This window comes from Hypanus sabinus, chromosome 25, assembly GCF_030144855.1.
Source record: "Hypanus sabinus isolate sHypSab1 chromosome 25, sHypSab1.hap1, whole genome shotgun sequence".
Taxonomy (NCBI): Eukaryota; Metazoa; Chordata; class Chondrichthyes; order Myliobatiformes; family Dasyatidae; genus Hypanus; species Hypanus sabinus.
In genome coordinates this window covers 28,145,742-28,162,613 of record NC_082730.1, presented here as the reverse complement: position 1 = coordinate 28,162,613, position 16,872 = coordinate 28,145,742, and the positions used below count along the sequence as shown (strand labels likewise).

The 16,872-nt window shown below is 41.8% G+C and overlaps 1 protein-coding gene across 5 annotated transcripts in view; it reads right to left on the bottom strand.

Moving 5' to 3' along the window:
* elapor1 (endosome-lysosome associated apoptosis and autophagy regulator 1) overlaps nucleotides 1–16,872 on the bottom strand; it is a 130,075-nt gene that overhangs the window by 53,137 nt on the left and 60,066 nt on the right. For all 5 annotated transcript variants that reach the window (XM_059950389.1, XM_059950388.1, XM_059950386.1 and 2 more), the window contains exons 4-6: nucleotides 11,669–11,816; nucleotides 10,920–11,003; nucleotides 3,904–4,009 (exon numbers count right to left, since the gene is read on the bottom strand). In XM_059950389.1, the coding sequence (XP_059806372.1) occupies nucleotides 3,904–4,009; nucleotides 10,920–11,003; nucleotides 11,669–11,816 (338 nt within the window). The remainder of the gene's footprint in view (nucleotides 1–3,903; nucleotides 4,010–10,919; nucleotides 11,004–11,668; nucleotides 11,817–16,872) is intronic.

Here is a 16,872-nt window from a genome sequence, read left to right as displayed (position 1 = left end):
GGTTATCTAGAACTAGGCTGACAGTTGTCTTCTGCAACTTGACTGCAAGGGCTTTTGTTCACTTGTAAGAAAAGCAGGATTGACAACCAATTTGTATCAATCAGAACACAGTTACTTAAATGGGAAAGTGGCTGAATATTTTCTCTACAATTATCTAGAGGTGGGCAGATGACCTAGAAAGAACCAGGCTTAAACCAACCTTATGTCAAATGACTCTAGAACACTACCTGCCTTGAGCAACCGAAATGATAAAACAGCTCAAGGGCTTGTGATTACTGTTGTCAGCTGATTGCTGACCTCCAAGTTAATTTAAACTTAATTCTGAATTATCCGCCGTAGAAAGCTTGGGTGTTCATCCTGGTTAGGTAAAATGAATCCCACCCCACAATACCTCCACAAATTGTTCTTTTTTAAAAAAACTACATTTGATTAGACATTCAACAGCTTCTTAACATTACTCTGGGATTTAAACCAGGCATTTTGAGATTGAAACTATCATGTGCTGCAGTTGTGATTTCCCCACATTAATTGCACACAGGATGTTTCCATTCTTTATGCTAGATCCTACTTGGACCACTGTGAAGGAATTAGGAGTGATTGTATTAGGAGTGATCATTGTTGATTATTCCTGCGATTAAAAAAGTCATCACATCATAATGCTATATTTTGACTCTGACCTATCTTTCTCCTTTCTACTAACTCCCCACCACCACCACTTCTTACCAGATCCTTACCTCGCGAGGCCCATTTCTTAATCCTCCAATTTTCAAACCATCTCAGGCCTTAAAGGCAATTGAGATTTGCACCAAGAAGGGCCTACAAGTGAAAAGATGCCAGTCTAGTTTGACGGTCCAGAATTAGTAGGCCATCACTAATCAGGAGACAGCTTAATGCCTGTAAGTTATTATGACAAAATATTGCTAAATTGGAAGGTTTGCTACAAGAAAATAAAGTAGTCAAAAAGCTTTTGAGGCTGTAGCTCCTTATGGTAACAACCATGACTGAACAATTTTCATGTGTAACTGCAAAATTATATTTGTATTATTATTGCTATGCAAAGGCCAGTTCATTTAAAAATTAGTGAAGATGGCAATGCTAGAAAAACAGATGAATTCATCTTCCTAGCAATTTTTTGTTTATTCTTTACATATGTCCTACATTTAAAATCAGATAATGTCTGTGCAGAGAGAGAATATTTCGGTAAGTTCTGGATGAACGGCTTTATTGTATGTGCTAAATAACTCTCATCTATCACTTCAGATTTACATTGCTTCAGGAGTTCATGAATTAAAATTGAAAACTTGATGTCATTCTGAATAGTACATTATTGCATCAGAAAGAACTGTGTGCAAAGCAACTGGCGTTTGATTGCTGGAAACTGCCACAGGCTGAAAATGCAGAGTGCGATACCAATAGGTTCCTTCCATAATGGAATAGAAAGTAGCTATGAATAGGCAGTACAATTTTCCAAACGCACAAAAGCAGCCACTGGCAATAAAATTCTGATTAATAATAATATTCTGTGTTTCATTTTAATTCTGCATTGCTACTGAGAATGCTTAAAAGATGCTGCAAGCAAGTAACACATTCACCATCGCATCTGAGACTTAAAACAAAATCTTCCATAAACACCATTTGAAACAAAAACCTGGCAATTATCTAACAAAGAGGAGTTTATGCCTCACAAGAATTTTCTGTCATTGTCACTTAATTTTCTCCCAGCATAGTTATCAGGACAAATGCAAAACATGGCAATATCTTTCTCCGCACAAGAAACGGTAAGAAATTACATTTACCAATGCTTTTCTGCTTATTAAAAGATTTCATGCATCCACACCAGGGATTCCCAATGTTATTTTTATGCTAGGGACTCCTATCATTAACCAGGGGGTGGGAGTGGGGGTCTGTGGACCCCAGGTTGGGAACGCCTGGTATAAATGGATAGATAAATTAGACTTAGCATACCTCTCATTAACACACCTGAAAAGCTAAATTAACTCCTGCAATGTGTGATGGAGGATAAATGTGAACAGACCAAGAAAGAAGTGGTAAATTCTTAGTCTAAAGGGTATTTGCAAACCAGTTAGGTTTCAAAAGGATGTTCTCTCATGCAGTCATTGTATTTTTCTGAATGAACAAAATATTAGAAGATTGAGGGAATTCAATTCCAAATGCAATGTAAGTATATTTCTAATCTGTTGTCATGGGGACTGCACTATCATGCCCAGTTTTTATTAAAACAGCAATAAACATCGAGTAGACAACACATCATATCTGGTTAAAGCAATACGGCAAATCAAGTATACCACTGGAGCTTTATTCTGTAAGTCAGATGGAATAATTCACCACGAGTCACTTCTATCCCTTCCAAACCTTTCTGCTTTTTGCAGGGACCTCTCCCTCCATAATTGTTGGATCTCTCATTCCTCCTCACCCATTCCTGCCCCTCCATAGGCAGCATTCCTTGCATTGTGCAAGGTATAACACCTCTCTGCACCTCCTCCCTCACCACCATCCAGGGACCTAAGCATCCTTCCAGGTGAGGCAGAGATTTACATGCATCTTCTCCAACCTTATCTACCACATTCGGTGTTCTGGATGTGCCCTTCCCTACATCGGTGAGACCAAGTGAAGACTAGATGGTTGTGTAGTCAAGCATCTGTGCTTTGACCACAATGGTAATTTGGAGCTCCTGGTTGCAAGCCATTGCAATTTCCTTTCCCATTCCCTTAATGATCTGTGGATTGGTATGAATATTGAAAACTCTATTTTCGGTTAACCTGATCTCCCCATCCTTTCCTCTCTCCTCCAGATCTACCCAGCTTCTTTCACATTCACCTTATTTCCAAAACTTCTCTCCACTTCCTCCAGACCCCTATCACCCTGTTATTTCACCTGAGCCCATCTACTCCATCTGCCCATCACCCACACCAGTCCCACTGGGTGTTCAACCACTGCTGTTCCTATTTGCTCACCTTACCTCCCTAATATGATTCCTCTTCACTTTTGTTTCTCATCAGATTCTATGAACTGCAGCCCTTTTCTGCTTCTGTGTATCACTTCCCACCTTCTTTTACTCTCTGGAGGTCGGGCAGCATCCGTGGAAACAAGCAGTTGACGTTTCGGGCCGAGACCCTTCGTCAGGACTGAAGAGGGAGGGGGCAGGGGCCCTATAAAGAAGGTGGGGGGAATGTGGGAAGGAGAAGGCTGCTAGGTGCCAGGTTAAAAACCAATCAGAAGAAAGATCAAGGGGTGGGGGAGGGGAAAGGCAGGAAAGGTGAAGAAGGAATGTAAGGTGAAAGCACTGTGTAGTAGAAGGCGACAGAATCATGAGAGAGGTGACAGTCAGCTGGAGGAGGAGGCAGAGTGAAACTGGGATGGGTGAAGGGAGAGGGAGGGAATTACCAGAAGTTGGAGAATTCAGTCCTGACAAAGGATCTCGGCTCGAAATGTTGACTGCTCGTTTCCACGGATGCTGCCCGACCTGCTGAGTTCCTCCAGCTTTTTGTACATGTTGTTTTGACTACAGCATCTGCAGTGTACTTCCTGTTTTCTTTTACTCTTCTCTCTCTTCCCTCCCCCACCCAACTCCCTCCTCATTTGGAACCACCTATTGCCTGGCAGCTCTGCATTCCCATTCCCCCTCACATCTTTGTACCGGCTATCTCCTCTCCACTCTTTCGGTCAAAATGGAGAGCCTGGTGCTGAAAAGTCAGTTGTCCAGTTCCTTCCATCTTTACTGCCTGACCTGCTGAGATCCACCATCAGCTCATTGTTTTTGCTCGAGATTCCCCCGGCTCAATTCCCAGTCACCTTAATTTGGAAATAAGTTAGAGATCCACACAACAACCAAGCATTACCTGCATCACTCATTAAAAGAAGGCTCATTCATTGGGTTGGTACCTGTGATACGAATGTTTCTGATGAGAACTGGCTTTTGCATTTCCAGGCCCAGCGAAAACCTTGTTGTTTGCCAATACAAGACATTATTACCACGATTCAGATTGACCTACCAAGAAAAAGACAGCACGTTACAAAATCTACAGTGAGGTCTACCAAGCAGCACACAATTTTTAAGATTGGTGCAAGTCAAATAACAATATCTTTGACACTATCACTAAGGATTACAGGGGAAGGTTTTCATTACGTTGTCTGCACAATAGTAGGAGGGAGTTGATGAGGATGTGGGGAGAATAGAAAAAGGGCTAACACTGGATTAGCACAGATTCAATGGGCCAGAGGGCCTGTTTCTGGAATGTACGTCTAAATGACTCTATGGGAGGTGGTTATCACACTCTTGAATGAACCTTTCACGAGGTGTGGGTCTGTGGAATTCTCTGTCCAATGAAGCAGTGGAGGTTACCTTGGTAAATATATTTAAGACAAGGTTGGATAGATTTTTGCATAGTAGGGGAATTAAGGATTACGGGGAACAGGAAGGTAGGTGGAGATGAGTCCATGGTCAGATCAGCCAGAATCTTATTGAATGACAGAGCAGGCTTGATGGACCAGGTGGCCTACTCCTGTTCCTATTTCTTATGTTCTTATGAGCTAAAGGTGAACCCTTGAACTCCCAATCTACCTCACTGTGACCCTTGCAGTTCTCCTTTTGAAGTTGCTACATTAGATTCTGGATTCTGTTTATCTTCACTATTTTAATGTACTTATAAGTAGTACATTCTGTCTGGAAGACACATATAACAAAAGGCTTTGACATCAATAAACCTATTCCAACACCATTTTCAATAAGATCAGTGAATACAAAATCAGAAGAGAAGGTCACCAAGATTACTCACATCTACTAATTATATCAATGAGCAAAAAATCTTTTAACATTTTTAGTTTTCAATATTAATTTCAGCTATAAATATCCAATAAATGTCCAATATCTGGTGAATGTCAATCAGTGTCTGTGGGGAGAGAAAAGTAAACAGCAACTCTCTCTATAAGATGAAGCTGTGCCTTTTGGGTTCTGTTTATTTACTTTTTTTCTCTTATCTGCCTCCAATTGTTCAAGTTATTTTTTCCCTTGCCAGCTTTGATCTGCACACTATCACAAACATTCCCTTTGTTCTCCCAACCCTACAGCTCCCGGCAATCTGAAACAACCTTGTCTACTCACTTTTCAGGGTTCTGTTGACCTGGCTCTGATCTGAATCATTGTCATTGTGTCTCTCCCCACAGGTGCTCACTGAACCACTAAGTATGTCTGGTATTTCCTGACTTCTGTTACATATTCTACTAAAAACTAATAGATTATCTCCCAGCCCCATTGCAGTTTTTACTTGAGCCATGTCCTAATGCCTGTTGAGAAATGCCTGGTCTGTTCTAATATTCAATCTTCATCAGTGGTTTTTGAGGAGTAACATTAATAGGCCAAGTTCAGCTTCCAGTCTGTGGTCATTAACTTTAAAAAAAAAATGGAAACTAAATAAAGAAATGGTGATAATGAAAGTAATGTCCCTTTTATGATGATCCTGAAGTGATTCCTTACATTGCCAGCCTTTTCAAAAGCATTTGCCTTTGTAAAAATTGATTGGCATTCAAATCATGCCACTTAGTGTCCAAGACATCTTCAAGGAACGGTGCCTCAAAAATATGGTGTCCATCATTAAGGACCCTCGTGCCCTATTCTACTTATTACCATCAGGAGGGAGGTATGGAAACTAAAAGGTACTGTCTCAGTGATGCAGATACAGCTTCTTTCCCTCCCTCATTCAACTTCTGAATGGACATTGAATCTGTGAACAGTACCTCACTACTTTTTTATTTTTGTTTTTTTCACTACTTATTTATTTTAACTAATACACACACACACACACACACACTTTTTTTTCTATATTATCATGTATTACATTATATTACTACTGTAAAGTTAACAAATTTCATGACATATGCAGGTGAAACTTAACCTGAATTTGATTCTGATTAATACTTAGGAAGGTTGATTAGTCCTCCCAGTGGATAAAAAAACTGTCAGAATAATTGAGCAGGATAAATCCCAGTGTTTGCAATAAGCTATCAATCCTGATGATCTTAAAAGTTAAAGAGCTATGGTGAAGAGAGAAAATATATTGGTAGATAATGATGTTGTGAAACTTCCTTGTATTTAATACCTGCTTATCTGCATTGATTTGGAGACACTGTCATTCATTTAAACTTCAAATCTTCCAGCATGACAAGGAACAATGCAACAGTTGACAATACCTTTTGTGTCTGAGGCAGATGAGAGATAATGACTACAATGCTGTCAAAGCAATCCGTGCTGCTGCATAGCACTTCCCCCATACCATAACTCTTCCACTGCATACACCTTTGCTTCTTCATAAAATTACTACCAATGACAAGCTTACCTAAATCCTTCAAACCAACAGCATTAATTAAACATCTAAAGGGAAAGGAGACTGAGAGTGCAACAGTCACCCCCTCAACAACTTTCTACAGGAGCACCAGCCTCAGGTGCCCTGGCTGGCTGCATTGTGTGGTATGGAGGCTGCAAACCATCAGACGGCAAGACCCTTCAGAGGATAGTTAAAGCCTCTGAGACAATAATCGGGGTCTCCCTCCCCCCTATTTGTCATTTGCAGAAATTTTCAGATGGCTCAGCAATAGCTGAGTGCATACAGTATACCCTACTGTTTACCAGTGCTGCATGCATTTTGAATTATATTTTATTAATATTTTTGTTTATGTGCTGTGTGTAATATATAGTGTGTGGGTGCACCGTGGCCCAGCGGACCATCGTTTTATTTGGTTGTGTCTGTACAGTCAGACAACAACAAACCTGGAACTTGAGGAAGGGACTGATGATCTGGTTTTTATGTGTTTTGACAGCTGCAACCTGATACCAGTATAGTTGATTTGCTGTGTTTTTATAGCGCTACCAAATCAGTGTTCCAGTTATGTGGACTGTTTAGCAACACAGGAGGAAGGTGCCTCTAACATCTGAAGGGGAAGTACAGTGAAAGACTGTTTGGTAGCCAGTGCAGAGCAGGGACCTTTCGATGATAATGTTGGAGGTGCAAAGTGAGGATGGCCATGTCTATGACAGCTCTCAGAGTAATCTCATCTTCCCTATATTTTTCTCTAACCTATTCCTTCTCATATAACCATCAACTTCACCCACCTGCTTGAGGAGTAATTTACAATAAGCAATTAATCTATCAGCCAGCATACTTTTGGGATGTGGGATGAAACTGGAACGACCAAGGAAGCCCATGTAATCAAAGGAAGAACATGAAAACTCCACATAGACAGAACCCGAGGTCAGGATTGGACCCGGAGCACTGGACGTATGAGGGACTGTTGTACCACTGCGGGACCACTGAGAGACCTTCCTGAAAGTTCCCTGAGACATGTGATAGATTTGTAAACAACAGATTGAATTTTTCACAGCTCAGGAAGCTTGACACGACAGAGTGAACCAGGATCTATCGAAGTAAATTAAACGGCTACAGCATTCTGCCACATTAACATTGATGATTACGCTTTTCTGATCAGGTTGTCAATGAATCAGAATATCACCAGCAGACAGAATCATAGAAAACCTACAGCACAATACAGGCCCTTCGGCCCACAAAGCTGTGCTGAACACGTTCTTACTTCAGAACTACCTAGGCTTACCCATTGGCCTCTATTTTTCTGAGCTCCACGTACCTATCCAGGAGTCTCTTAAAAGACCCTATCGATTCCGCCTCCACCACCGTCGCCGGCAGCCCATTCCACGCTCTCACCACTCTCTGTGTGAAAAACTTACCCCTGACATCTCCTCTGTACCTACTTCCAAGCACCTTAAAACTATGCCCTCTCATGCTAGCCATTTCAGCCCTGGGAAAAAGCCTCTGATTATCCACATGATCAATGCCTCTCATCATCTTGTACACCTCTATCAGGTCACCTCTCATCCTCTGTCACTCCAAGGAGAAAAGGCCGAGTTCACTCAACCCATTCTCTTAAGGCATGTTCCCCAATCCAGGTGACATCCTTGTAAATCTCCTCTGCGCCCTTTCTATGGTTTCCATGTCCTTCCTGTAGTGAGGCGACCACAATACTCCAAGTGGGGTCTGACCAGGGTCCTATATAGCTGCAACATTACCTCTTGGCTCTTAAATTCAATCCCATGATTGATGAAGACCAATACACCGTATGTCTTCATAACCACAGAGTCATGAAATTTGTTGTTTTGTGGCAGCAGTACATTAAAAAACGTAATTACAAAAATTATATAATACAATAAGTACATATAAATAATGAATTAAATAAGTAGTGCAAAATGAGAGGGAAAAATATAAAGGAAGTGCTCATGGGTTCATTGTCCATTCTGAAATCTGACGGTGGAGGGGAAGAAGCTGTTCCTGAAATGTTGAGTGTGTGTTTTCAGGCTTTTGAATCTTCTCTTTGAAAGCAGCTATGATAAGAGGACATGTCCTGGGTGATGGGGATCCTTAACGATGGATGCTGCCTTTTTGAGACATTGGCTTTTGAAGGTACACTGGATGCTGGGGAGGCTAGTGCCCATGATGGAACTGGCTGGCCTTGCAACTTTTCACAGCCACTTACAGTCTTGTACAGCGGCCCTTCCGAACTAGACGGTGATGCAACCAGTTACAATGCTCTCCACGGTACAACTGAAAACAATCCTATAAGTGCTCCTCTGTCGCTCTTGACCATACCTTCTTGGTCCTTACCATTGGTGCTGTGGTCTTTAGTCTCTGGAAAATAGAAAGAAGTACAGCCAGGTGACTGGACTTCCCAAAGTCTGGGCATGAGATGGCATGGTAAGTATCCTTGATGGTGGTATAACAGTAGTAAAGTGTGTTGGCTCCTCAGACTCTGTGATATGTTGGTGGCAGCTGTTCAGTGATTTCTTCAAGCAGGCCTGGCTGAAATCTCCCACAATGATAAGGAAGGCATCGAGGTGTGCATTTCATGCCTCCGGTCCCTGCTTAACGCTGCCCTGAGGTGGAATGCACACCACTACCAGGATGATGGCATAAAGCTCCCTCCGAAGATAAAAAGGATGACACTTGACACTAGATATTCCAGGTCAGGTGAGCAGGACTGAGACAGACCCACCACGTATGTGCACCACAATGATTTAATTATAAAGCATACTCCACCTCCTCTGCCTTTAAAAGTCTGAGCTTTACAGTGAATGATGAAGCCATCGAGCTGCAGTGCTGCACCTGAAATGGCAGGAGATAGCAATGTTTCTGTGAAGCAAGGTACACAACAGTTCCTGATGTCTCTCTGGTGCAGCAACCTTGCTCTGAAGTCTTCAGTTTTATTTTACAGAGACTGCACGTTCGGCAGCAAGATGATCGGGAATGGGGGTCTAAAGCCTCTCTGCTTCGATCTTACTTGCAGCCTAGCATGCTTTCCTTCCTTTTTCTTAAAGGGAAGCCACATTCGCAACCTGTGTCTGATGTTCAGAATCTGTCGATTTTGAGTATCAAAATTTTTTATTTTTTTTTAAACGACTGAAAACAATGTTGCTTCCAGAAGTACCTCTGGCTGTGACTGTGGATTTCAATCCTGAACGGGAATATTTGATTGTTCCCATCAGAGCAGCACTTAACGAGGTGTCCCCTTGTTGGCGCCATCTTCAAAGCCTTTTTGTGCAAGCCTTAATTGAGCTCAATCACCAAAAACTCCACAGCGGAAAAAGCACATCAAGAAATTTAAGTTGTACAGATACAAGAGCGGCCTTGCTTGTTGATCCCTGCTGTATTTTCTTGGAAAACAATGTGGAAAGAAGATAATAGTTCTCACAGTAGAAGTTGTCAACCTCTGGAGGCTAGAAGAATTCCAGCATGGAGTTTGATTCTCTGCTAATAGTGTTTGATTGCAGGTGTCTCCTGAACTGGTACACAGTTGGTAGTTCATGAAAGCATTTTTCAAACCTGCGCAAGTACTTATTTCACTTATAACACCGTGTCCACTGGCTGTACCTTACCAATATGCTCGCCATAACTTTTGCTTTACAATGTAAATAATTATCTGGGCCAAGAAACAAAGTAGCATGTTAGAAAGGACAGAAATTGAGAATTGTGTCAGATGTTTATTGGTGCCCTATTTAATTGAGGTTGTAGAGCTTAAACAACTTGGTCTGGGAATTTAATTGTGTTGGAAATCAAGTCCTAGGACAGTGGCGTTCCAAGGACCTGCACCAATATATCCCAATGCTGCTCTGCCTTGAAATTCATTTAGCCACATCAAGAATTTATTGCTCTTCAAATGAAACCAATGCCATTTTTTTTTTGCATTAAACACAGCAAAGGGCAGCATTTTTGCAATGCCCTTGCACCAATAGGAATGATATTAATTATTCTTTACCATTGTGGAAAGTTATTCCAAAGTTGGGACCCTTCACAAACCAACTTCCCAGACCAGCACTGAGCACACTTGTGGAAAATCAGAGGACACAGGAAGCACAGGAGAGCAGAAGTAATGTATCAGTGGAAGACGCTTACCAAGGAGGTCAATATGAAGAGTGACGACCAAGGATAACGAAGGAAGTTTTATAACTTCAAATGTGTGGTCGGATTCCCATCCCCCAAAAATGCACACACTTGGCACTGCCAAGAACACGGAGAGTGGAAATAATGAGGAAGAAGGGGTGCAATAATCTGCAGCCTGGTCAGGGGGAGGTGGGAATACAGCAACCAGGGTCACAGTGAGTTGAAAGGGAGCAAAGGAAACCAGGGCCCCAGTGGACTAAAAGGGAATGCAGAAAGCTGTGGTCCCTACAAGTTCAAGGGGAGTATGATGATTATTACCTAGCATGCCAGATGCTGAACCACAAGGATTTCCGAGTGCTTGGAGAGCAGAGTTCTATTGTGCTATGAAATATTTCTAAGAATTAGAAAATGACAGGGAAGAAAGTAAAAACAGGTATTGAATATATTTAATATACATACTGTATGAATATTCCATTGATTTCTTTCTGTTTTTTTCATCCATTTATCTTCATCTTCTGTTGCTTGGCACTGGTCATTCTGAACCTGTGGTGAACAAAGTACTACATTCAATTAGTGGCATTGAAATATACCCAGAGGAGTAAGACCATGGAAGAAACTTCAGTGGAAGAACCAGAGGACATAGGATTGATTGGCAAGTGAGTCAAAAGTTGATGTAAGTAGTTTGAATGATGGATATGCTTCCAGGGTCAGTGGTGGAGGTACATTCAATTGCAGCATTCAAAAGCAAAGTGGATGAGACAAAGAGTTTGCAAAGGGGGCAGATATAGAACATGATCAGTGGAACTGCTCTTGCACAGAACGAGTATGGAGTTGATGAGCAAAATGGGCTCCGTCCACACTGTAAACTTTCTGTGAGTCTTCAAAACTTCAGCAATCTACACTTCCATTTTTGCTCTTACAGAACAGAATTAATCACTGGGTTTTATAAGGGCAACAATATTCTTTACAATAGCAGCAATTTGTTTTAAACCCCAGAATAAATTACAAAGTCAAAATCACTGTAATTTTATGGAATTTATATTTGCTTCTCGCACTATTCTCTTAGACCCTTTTTTAGTTTCATCTAAAAAGAAATGGAAATGTAATCATTAACTGCATTTTCTGATCCAGAAACAAGAGACTGTCTGCACATGCAAAATTACCTCTACGTCATACAATAGTCACCTGTCTTTTTTTCAATTACTTACAAAGAATTCAAAGAATATTCCTGTGTCGGGATACAGATATTCAAATGAAACCATGCCAGATTGTTTCAGGTTCACTGCGTACATCAGGATGGCGGTGCATTCATCTGTGTTGGAAGCTATGAAGTCACCTTGGGGAGTCCATTTTGACCTATCAAAATTTCACAAAAATGTAGATTTCAAATTTAGCATAAATTTCAATGCTCTTGGTCGATCAACATGCTCTGAGTATTCCAACAACTCCCACAATTTTAAACCACCTAACAAAAGGGCAGAAGGTGCATGGGAGCAGATAACTGACACCTTCCCCTCCAAATCACACCATCCTAACTTGAAAATATAAAGCTGTCTTGATCATCACTAAGTCTAATTCCTGGAACTTACTTACGGAAGTTCCTTCCAAATATACCACTTTTGAATTATTCTTGTCGCAATCTGCAGCTGGTAATTTTCTTTTAAGCAATGTACTTTTGAACTGACGTAATGAACTACAAGTTTCACAATCTTCGGAAGGACTCGACGTACACAACTCTCATGCAAGCTGGTACATTTACATGGATGAAGGTTAATCACCATGGCAAGAAATGGGATAGGAAGAGGGACTCCAAACCAGGCTGAAACAGAAAGGAATGAGACCCCCTCTACCCACCATCTTGTTAGTAAATGTACAAGAATTGGAGAACAAGATTAAGGACCTGAGGGCAAAATAGCTGTATTGGAGGGAAATGAGAAACCTTTGATTTCTGTGTTTTACCAAAACATGGCTTCCTCCCAGTAGGCCAGATTTAGCAATTGGGCCTGAAGGCTTCTCGATACACAAGGTAGACTGAACTGATGATTCGGAAAAGGCAAGATGTGGGGGGTGGATTGCGTTGCGTTTCATGACAAACTGCCTGTGGTGCTCCAATGTGGTGGTTTTGTTGTACTCTTGTTGGTTCTAGTTACCAACAGAGTTCTCCTCCATAATCCTGACTGCAGTTTACATACTATTATTGGCTGACAGGAATCAGGCACACGAGATACTGCATACTGCTGTCACCAAACGAGGAACAGTCCACCTCGATGCATCTCAAATCAAAGATGGGGACTTCAACCTGGCTCGTTTGAAGAAAACCCTACCCAATTACTATCAGCATATAACCCCTAGAACCAAAGGTCCCAACACACCAGACCACTGCTATACTACGATAAAGATTGCCTACCATTCCATACACAGACCATGTGTCAGTAAATCTGATTACTAGGCTGTCCTTCTCCTACCTGCATTTAGACAGAGGCTAAAGAGCAAGGCTCCAGAGATGAGAACAACAAAGAGGCGGTTGCGGGAGTCAGAGGAGAGGTTACAGGATTGCTTCAAGCCGGTGGTCTGAGCCATGTTCAAAGGCTTATCAGTGAATCTGAATGAATACACCACGATTGTCACAGACTTTATAAAAACAGTTACAGACGACTGTGCCCTCACAAAGTCATTCAGTCTTCCCCAACTAGAAGCCCTGGATGAACCATGAGATCCACAATCTGCTGAGGGCCAGATCAGAGGCATTTGGGTCTGGTGGCCAAGGAAGGTACAAGAGGCCGAGGTGTGATCTCCGGAAAGTCATCTCATGGTGAAGTGGCAATTCCCGACGAAACTTGAATCAATGAAGGATCCTCACCAACTGTGGCAGAGCTTGACTGCTACCACCTCTCACAAAGTCAAATCAAATGACAGAGGCAACACCAGGGCTTCCGTTTCAGATGGGCTCAATGCCACTTATGCTCAATTTGACTATCAAAACACGGAGGAAACTTCACAAGCTCTCACAGCCCTCATTGACCCTGTGATTTCGGTTTCTGAGTACAACGTGAGAGCATCCTTCAGGAGGGGGGATCACATGGAGAGCATCAGGCCCAGACGAGGCACTTGGCCAAGTACTAAAAACCTTTGCTGATCAACTGGCTGGAGTGTTCACCAATATCTTTAACCTCTTGCTTCAACAGTCTGAGATACCCACCTGCTTCAAGCAGGTCTCAATCACACCAGTGCCTAAGAACGTGGCAATCTGCCTCAATGACTATCATTTTATAGCACTTACATCCACTGTGTTGTAACGTTTTGAGAGATAGGTGTTGAAACACATCAACTCCTGCTTAGAAGTGACTTGGATCCACTCCGATATACCTACTGGCAATGCCATTTCATAGGGTCTTCACTCAAACCTGGACAGCAAAGATGCATACATCAGGATGCTCTTTATCGACTACAGCCCGGCACTTAATACTATCATCTCCTCAAAACTAATCAATAAGCTTTTAACACCTTTGCCTCAATTGCTCCTTGTGCAACTGAATCCTCGACTTCCTCACTTGCTGACCTCAGTCAATTTGGATTGGCAACAACATCTCCTCCACAAACACCATCAGCACAGGTGCACCACAAGGCCGTGTGCTTAGCACCCTGCTTTACCCTTACAGCTGTGTGGCTAAGCAGAGCTCCAAGATCATACTTCAGTTTGCCGGTGACACCACAGTCATTGGCTGAATCAAATGTGGCAGTGGATCAGCATACAGGAAGGCTGAGTGGTGCCACAACAACAACCTCTCACTCAATGTCAGCGAGACCAAGGTGCTGATTATTGACTTCAGGAGGAGGAAACCAGAGATCCATCAGCCAAACTTCATTGAAGGATCAGAAGTGGAGAGGGTTAGCAACTTTAAACTTCTCACTGTTATCAGTTCAGAGGATTTGTCCTGGGCCCAGCATGCAAGTACAATTATCAAGAAAACATGGCAGTGCCGCTACATCTTTAGAAGCTTGTGAAGATTCAGCATAATACCAAATACTTTGACAAATTTCTGAAGAGGTGTCGGGGAGAGTATGTCGACTGGTTGAATCACAGCCTGGTATGGAAGCACCAAAGGCTCTTGAAAGGAAAATCCTGCAAAAAGTAGTGGACATTGCCTCGTCTATTATGGGTAAAGCCCTCCCCTCCTCTGAGCACATCTAAAAACAGAGTACTGTTGCAAGAAAGCAGCAGCAATTGTCAGGGAACCTCCACCACCCAGATCATGCTCTGTTCTCGCTACTGCCATCAGGAAGAAGCAACAGGAGCCTCTGGACTCATACCACAAGTTTCAGGAACAGTTATTACCCCTCAACCATCAGTTTTTTGAGCTAGAGGGGACAACTTAATTCTATTTCACTTGCTCCATAACTGATCTGTTTCCACAATCTATGGACTCACTTTCAAGGACTCTCTATCTTATGTTATCGATATTTATTGCTTATTTATTTATCCTTTTGTATTTGTACTGTTGGCTTTTGCACATTGGCTGTTTGTCCTTGTTGGATGCGGTCTTTCATTGATTCTACCATGGTTCTTGGATTTACAGAGTATGCACACAAGAAAACAAATCTCAGCGTTGTATATGGTGACATATATGTACTTGGATAATAAATTTACTTTGAAGATTTGAACTTTACCAAAAGGGCTGCAATAAAGTAGGTGAATTACGGTCTCTTTCTAAAAAGGCTAAACGGGGTGGGCAACATATCCTGTCTTTGCCAGCAACTACACATCTTACAAATCGCAAAAAAACCTTGGACTTCATTTGTAACACCCACCACTGGGCTTGTTCAAGAACCAGTGGGACTGAACAATTTGCTAGCCTGTATGGCTCAGACACTCATTGCTAGCAGAATTACTGAGTTGAGGATGACCTGATCAATAAAACATTCACTGATACTAAAATATTCAGCACCCCCATAAAGCCTCTGCGTACTCTATGGCGAGAATTGTAACTCATATATGTGAGGGATGAAGTCCATATCCTTTGATTGGTAACTCATGACTGATCTTCTGGACCAACCCTACTCTTCAATGTTATTGCCCACTTGCATTGTGACAATTATTTGGTTGTATCATGCACAAAACCACTACCCGTCTAAGAGAGGACCACTTTTTGTTCTTGAAAACTTTGCAAATCAAACCGCAGAGGCCAGAAATTTGAACAAAAACAGAAAATGCTGGAAACACTCGATGGGTCTTTGAACCAAAAAGCTAGCTCAGTTTCCCTTTGCATAGATCTGTCTGACCTACTGCGTGCTTCCAGCAATATTGTACATACTTCATTCATTCTTATTCTCCTGTGATTTTGAAATTTTAGAAAATATTGTCTTTTCTTATATTTAGCCATTGCCATTTCAAAAACCCTTTACTTTAGGTCTTTTATCCAGCAATAGTCCTGACAGTGCAGGTGTTACAGTTTCTAGGTTACGTTCCAATTTAAACTGATGTTTCCACCCTACTGGGCAACATACATCGGAACAAATTAACCTGCAGCTATATGAAAAGCTTGCATTGCAGATACTAGTTTGTAAATGGAAATGTGCTAATGATGTCAGTTCCAGAATTTATCTTGCTACGGCAAGTGTGCACTCACACTTGTGATAAAAAACTTAAGATCATTGTCAGTAAATATTTTTGCACATGGTGAAAGTCAAGCTGTACGGGACAATGAAGACATCCTCTGACATTCACCGAACCATTTACTTGTCAAAGCAGATACTGAAGATTCTTTCAGCACTTTTCCTCAGGCCACTTTGTAGCTCCTTTTATATCTGAGGTCACCTGCTAACAAAGGCACCTCATCTTACATAATCTTCACACTTCTCCAGTAGGGAGGACGCACTACTGCCCTTACATTAGTTCTATCAGAACCCCCGAAGCTGTACTTGCATGATTCCCCATTAGTTCACTTCAGATGTTTTCTTCTCTGAGAATGTTTGTTAATAAGATCGCAGGTGGACAACATTTCAGTTGCAATGCAATAAAACAAGGTGTAAAACACCATCAGCTTGACAGGGTGCAGCAGCATGGTCCGTACTGAATGGGAAAGCAGGACAAGTTGACAGCATAACAAGTTCAGATGTTTATGAACACGGTGTGTTCAACTGGAACTGAAAATCCAGGAATAGCTGATAAGCTTGTCATTAGCGGCAGCCGCATAGGTTCAACGTTCCCAAATTCAGTCACTGAACTAGAATGATTCCAACACTTCGCTCAAAGATGAGAGAGAACAAACTGTGAAACACTACTTGCCCCCAAATCAAGGTGAAAAAAAAATTAACACCAAAAACCTGACCTTAACATTTGTAACTCTCAGCTATTGCTTAATTCTTAGAATATCCACGAAATGTACAATAAAAATCAGACTCTGATGACTGC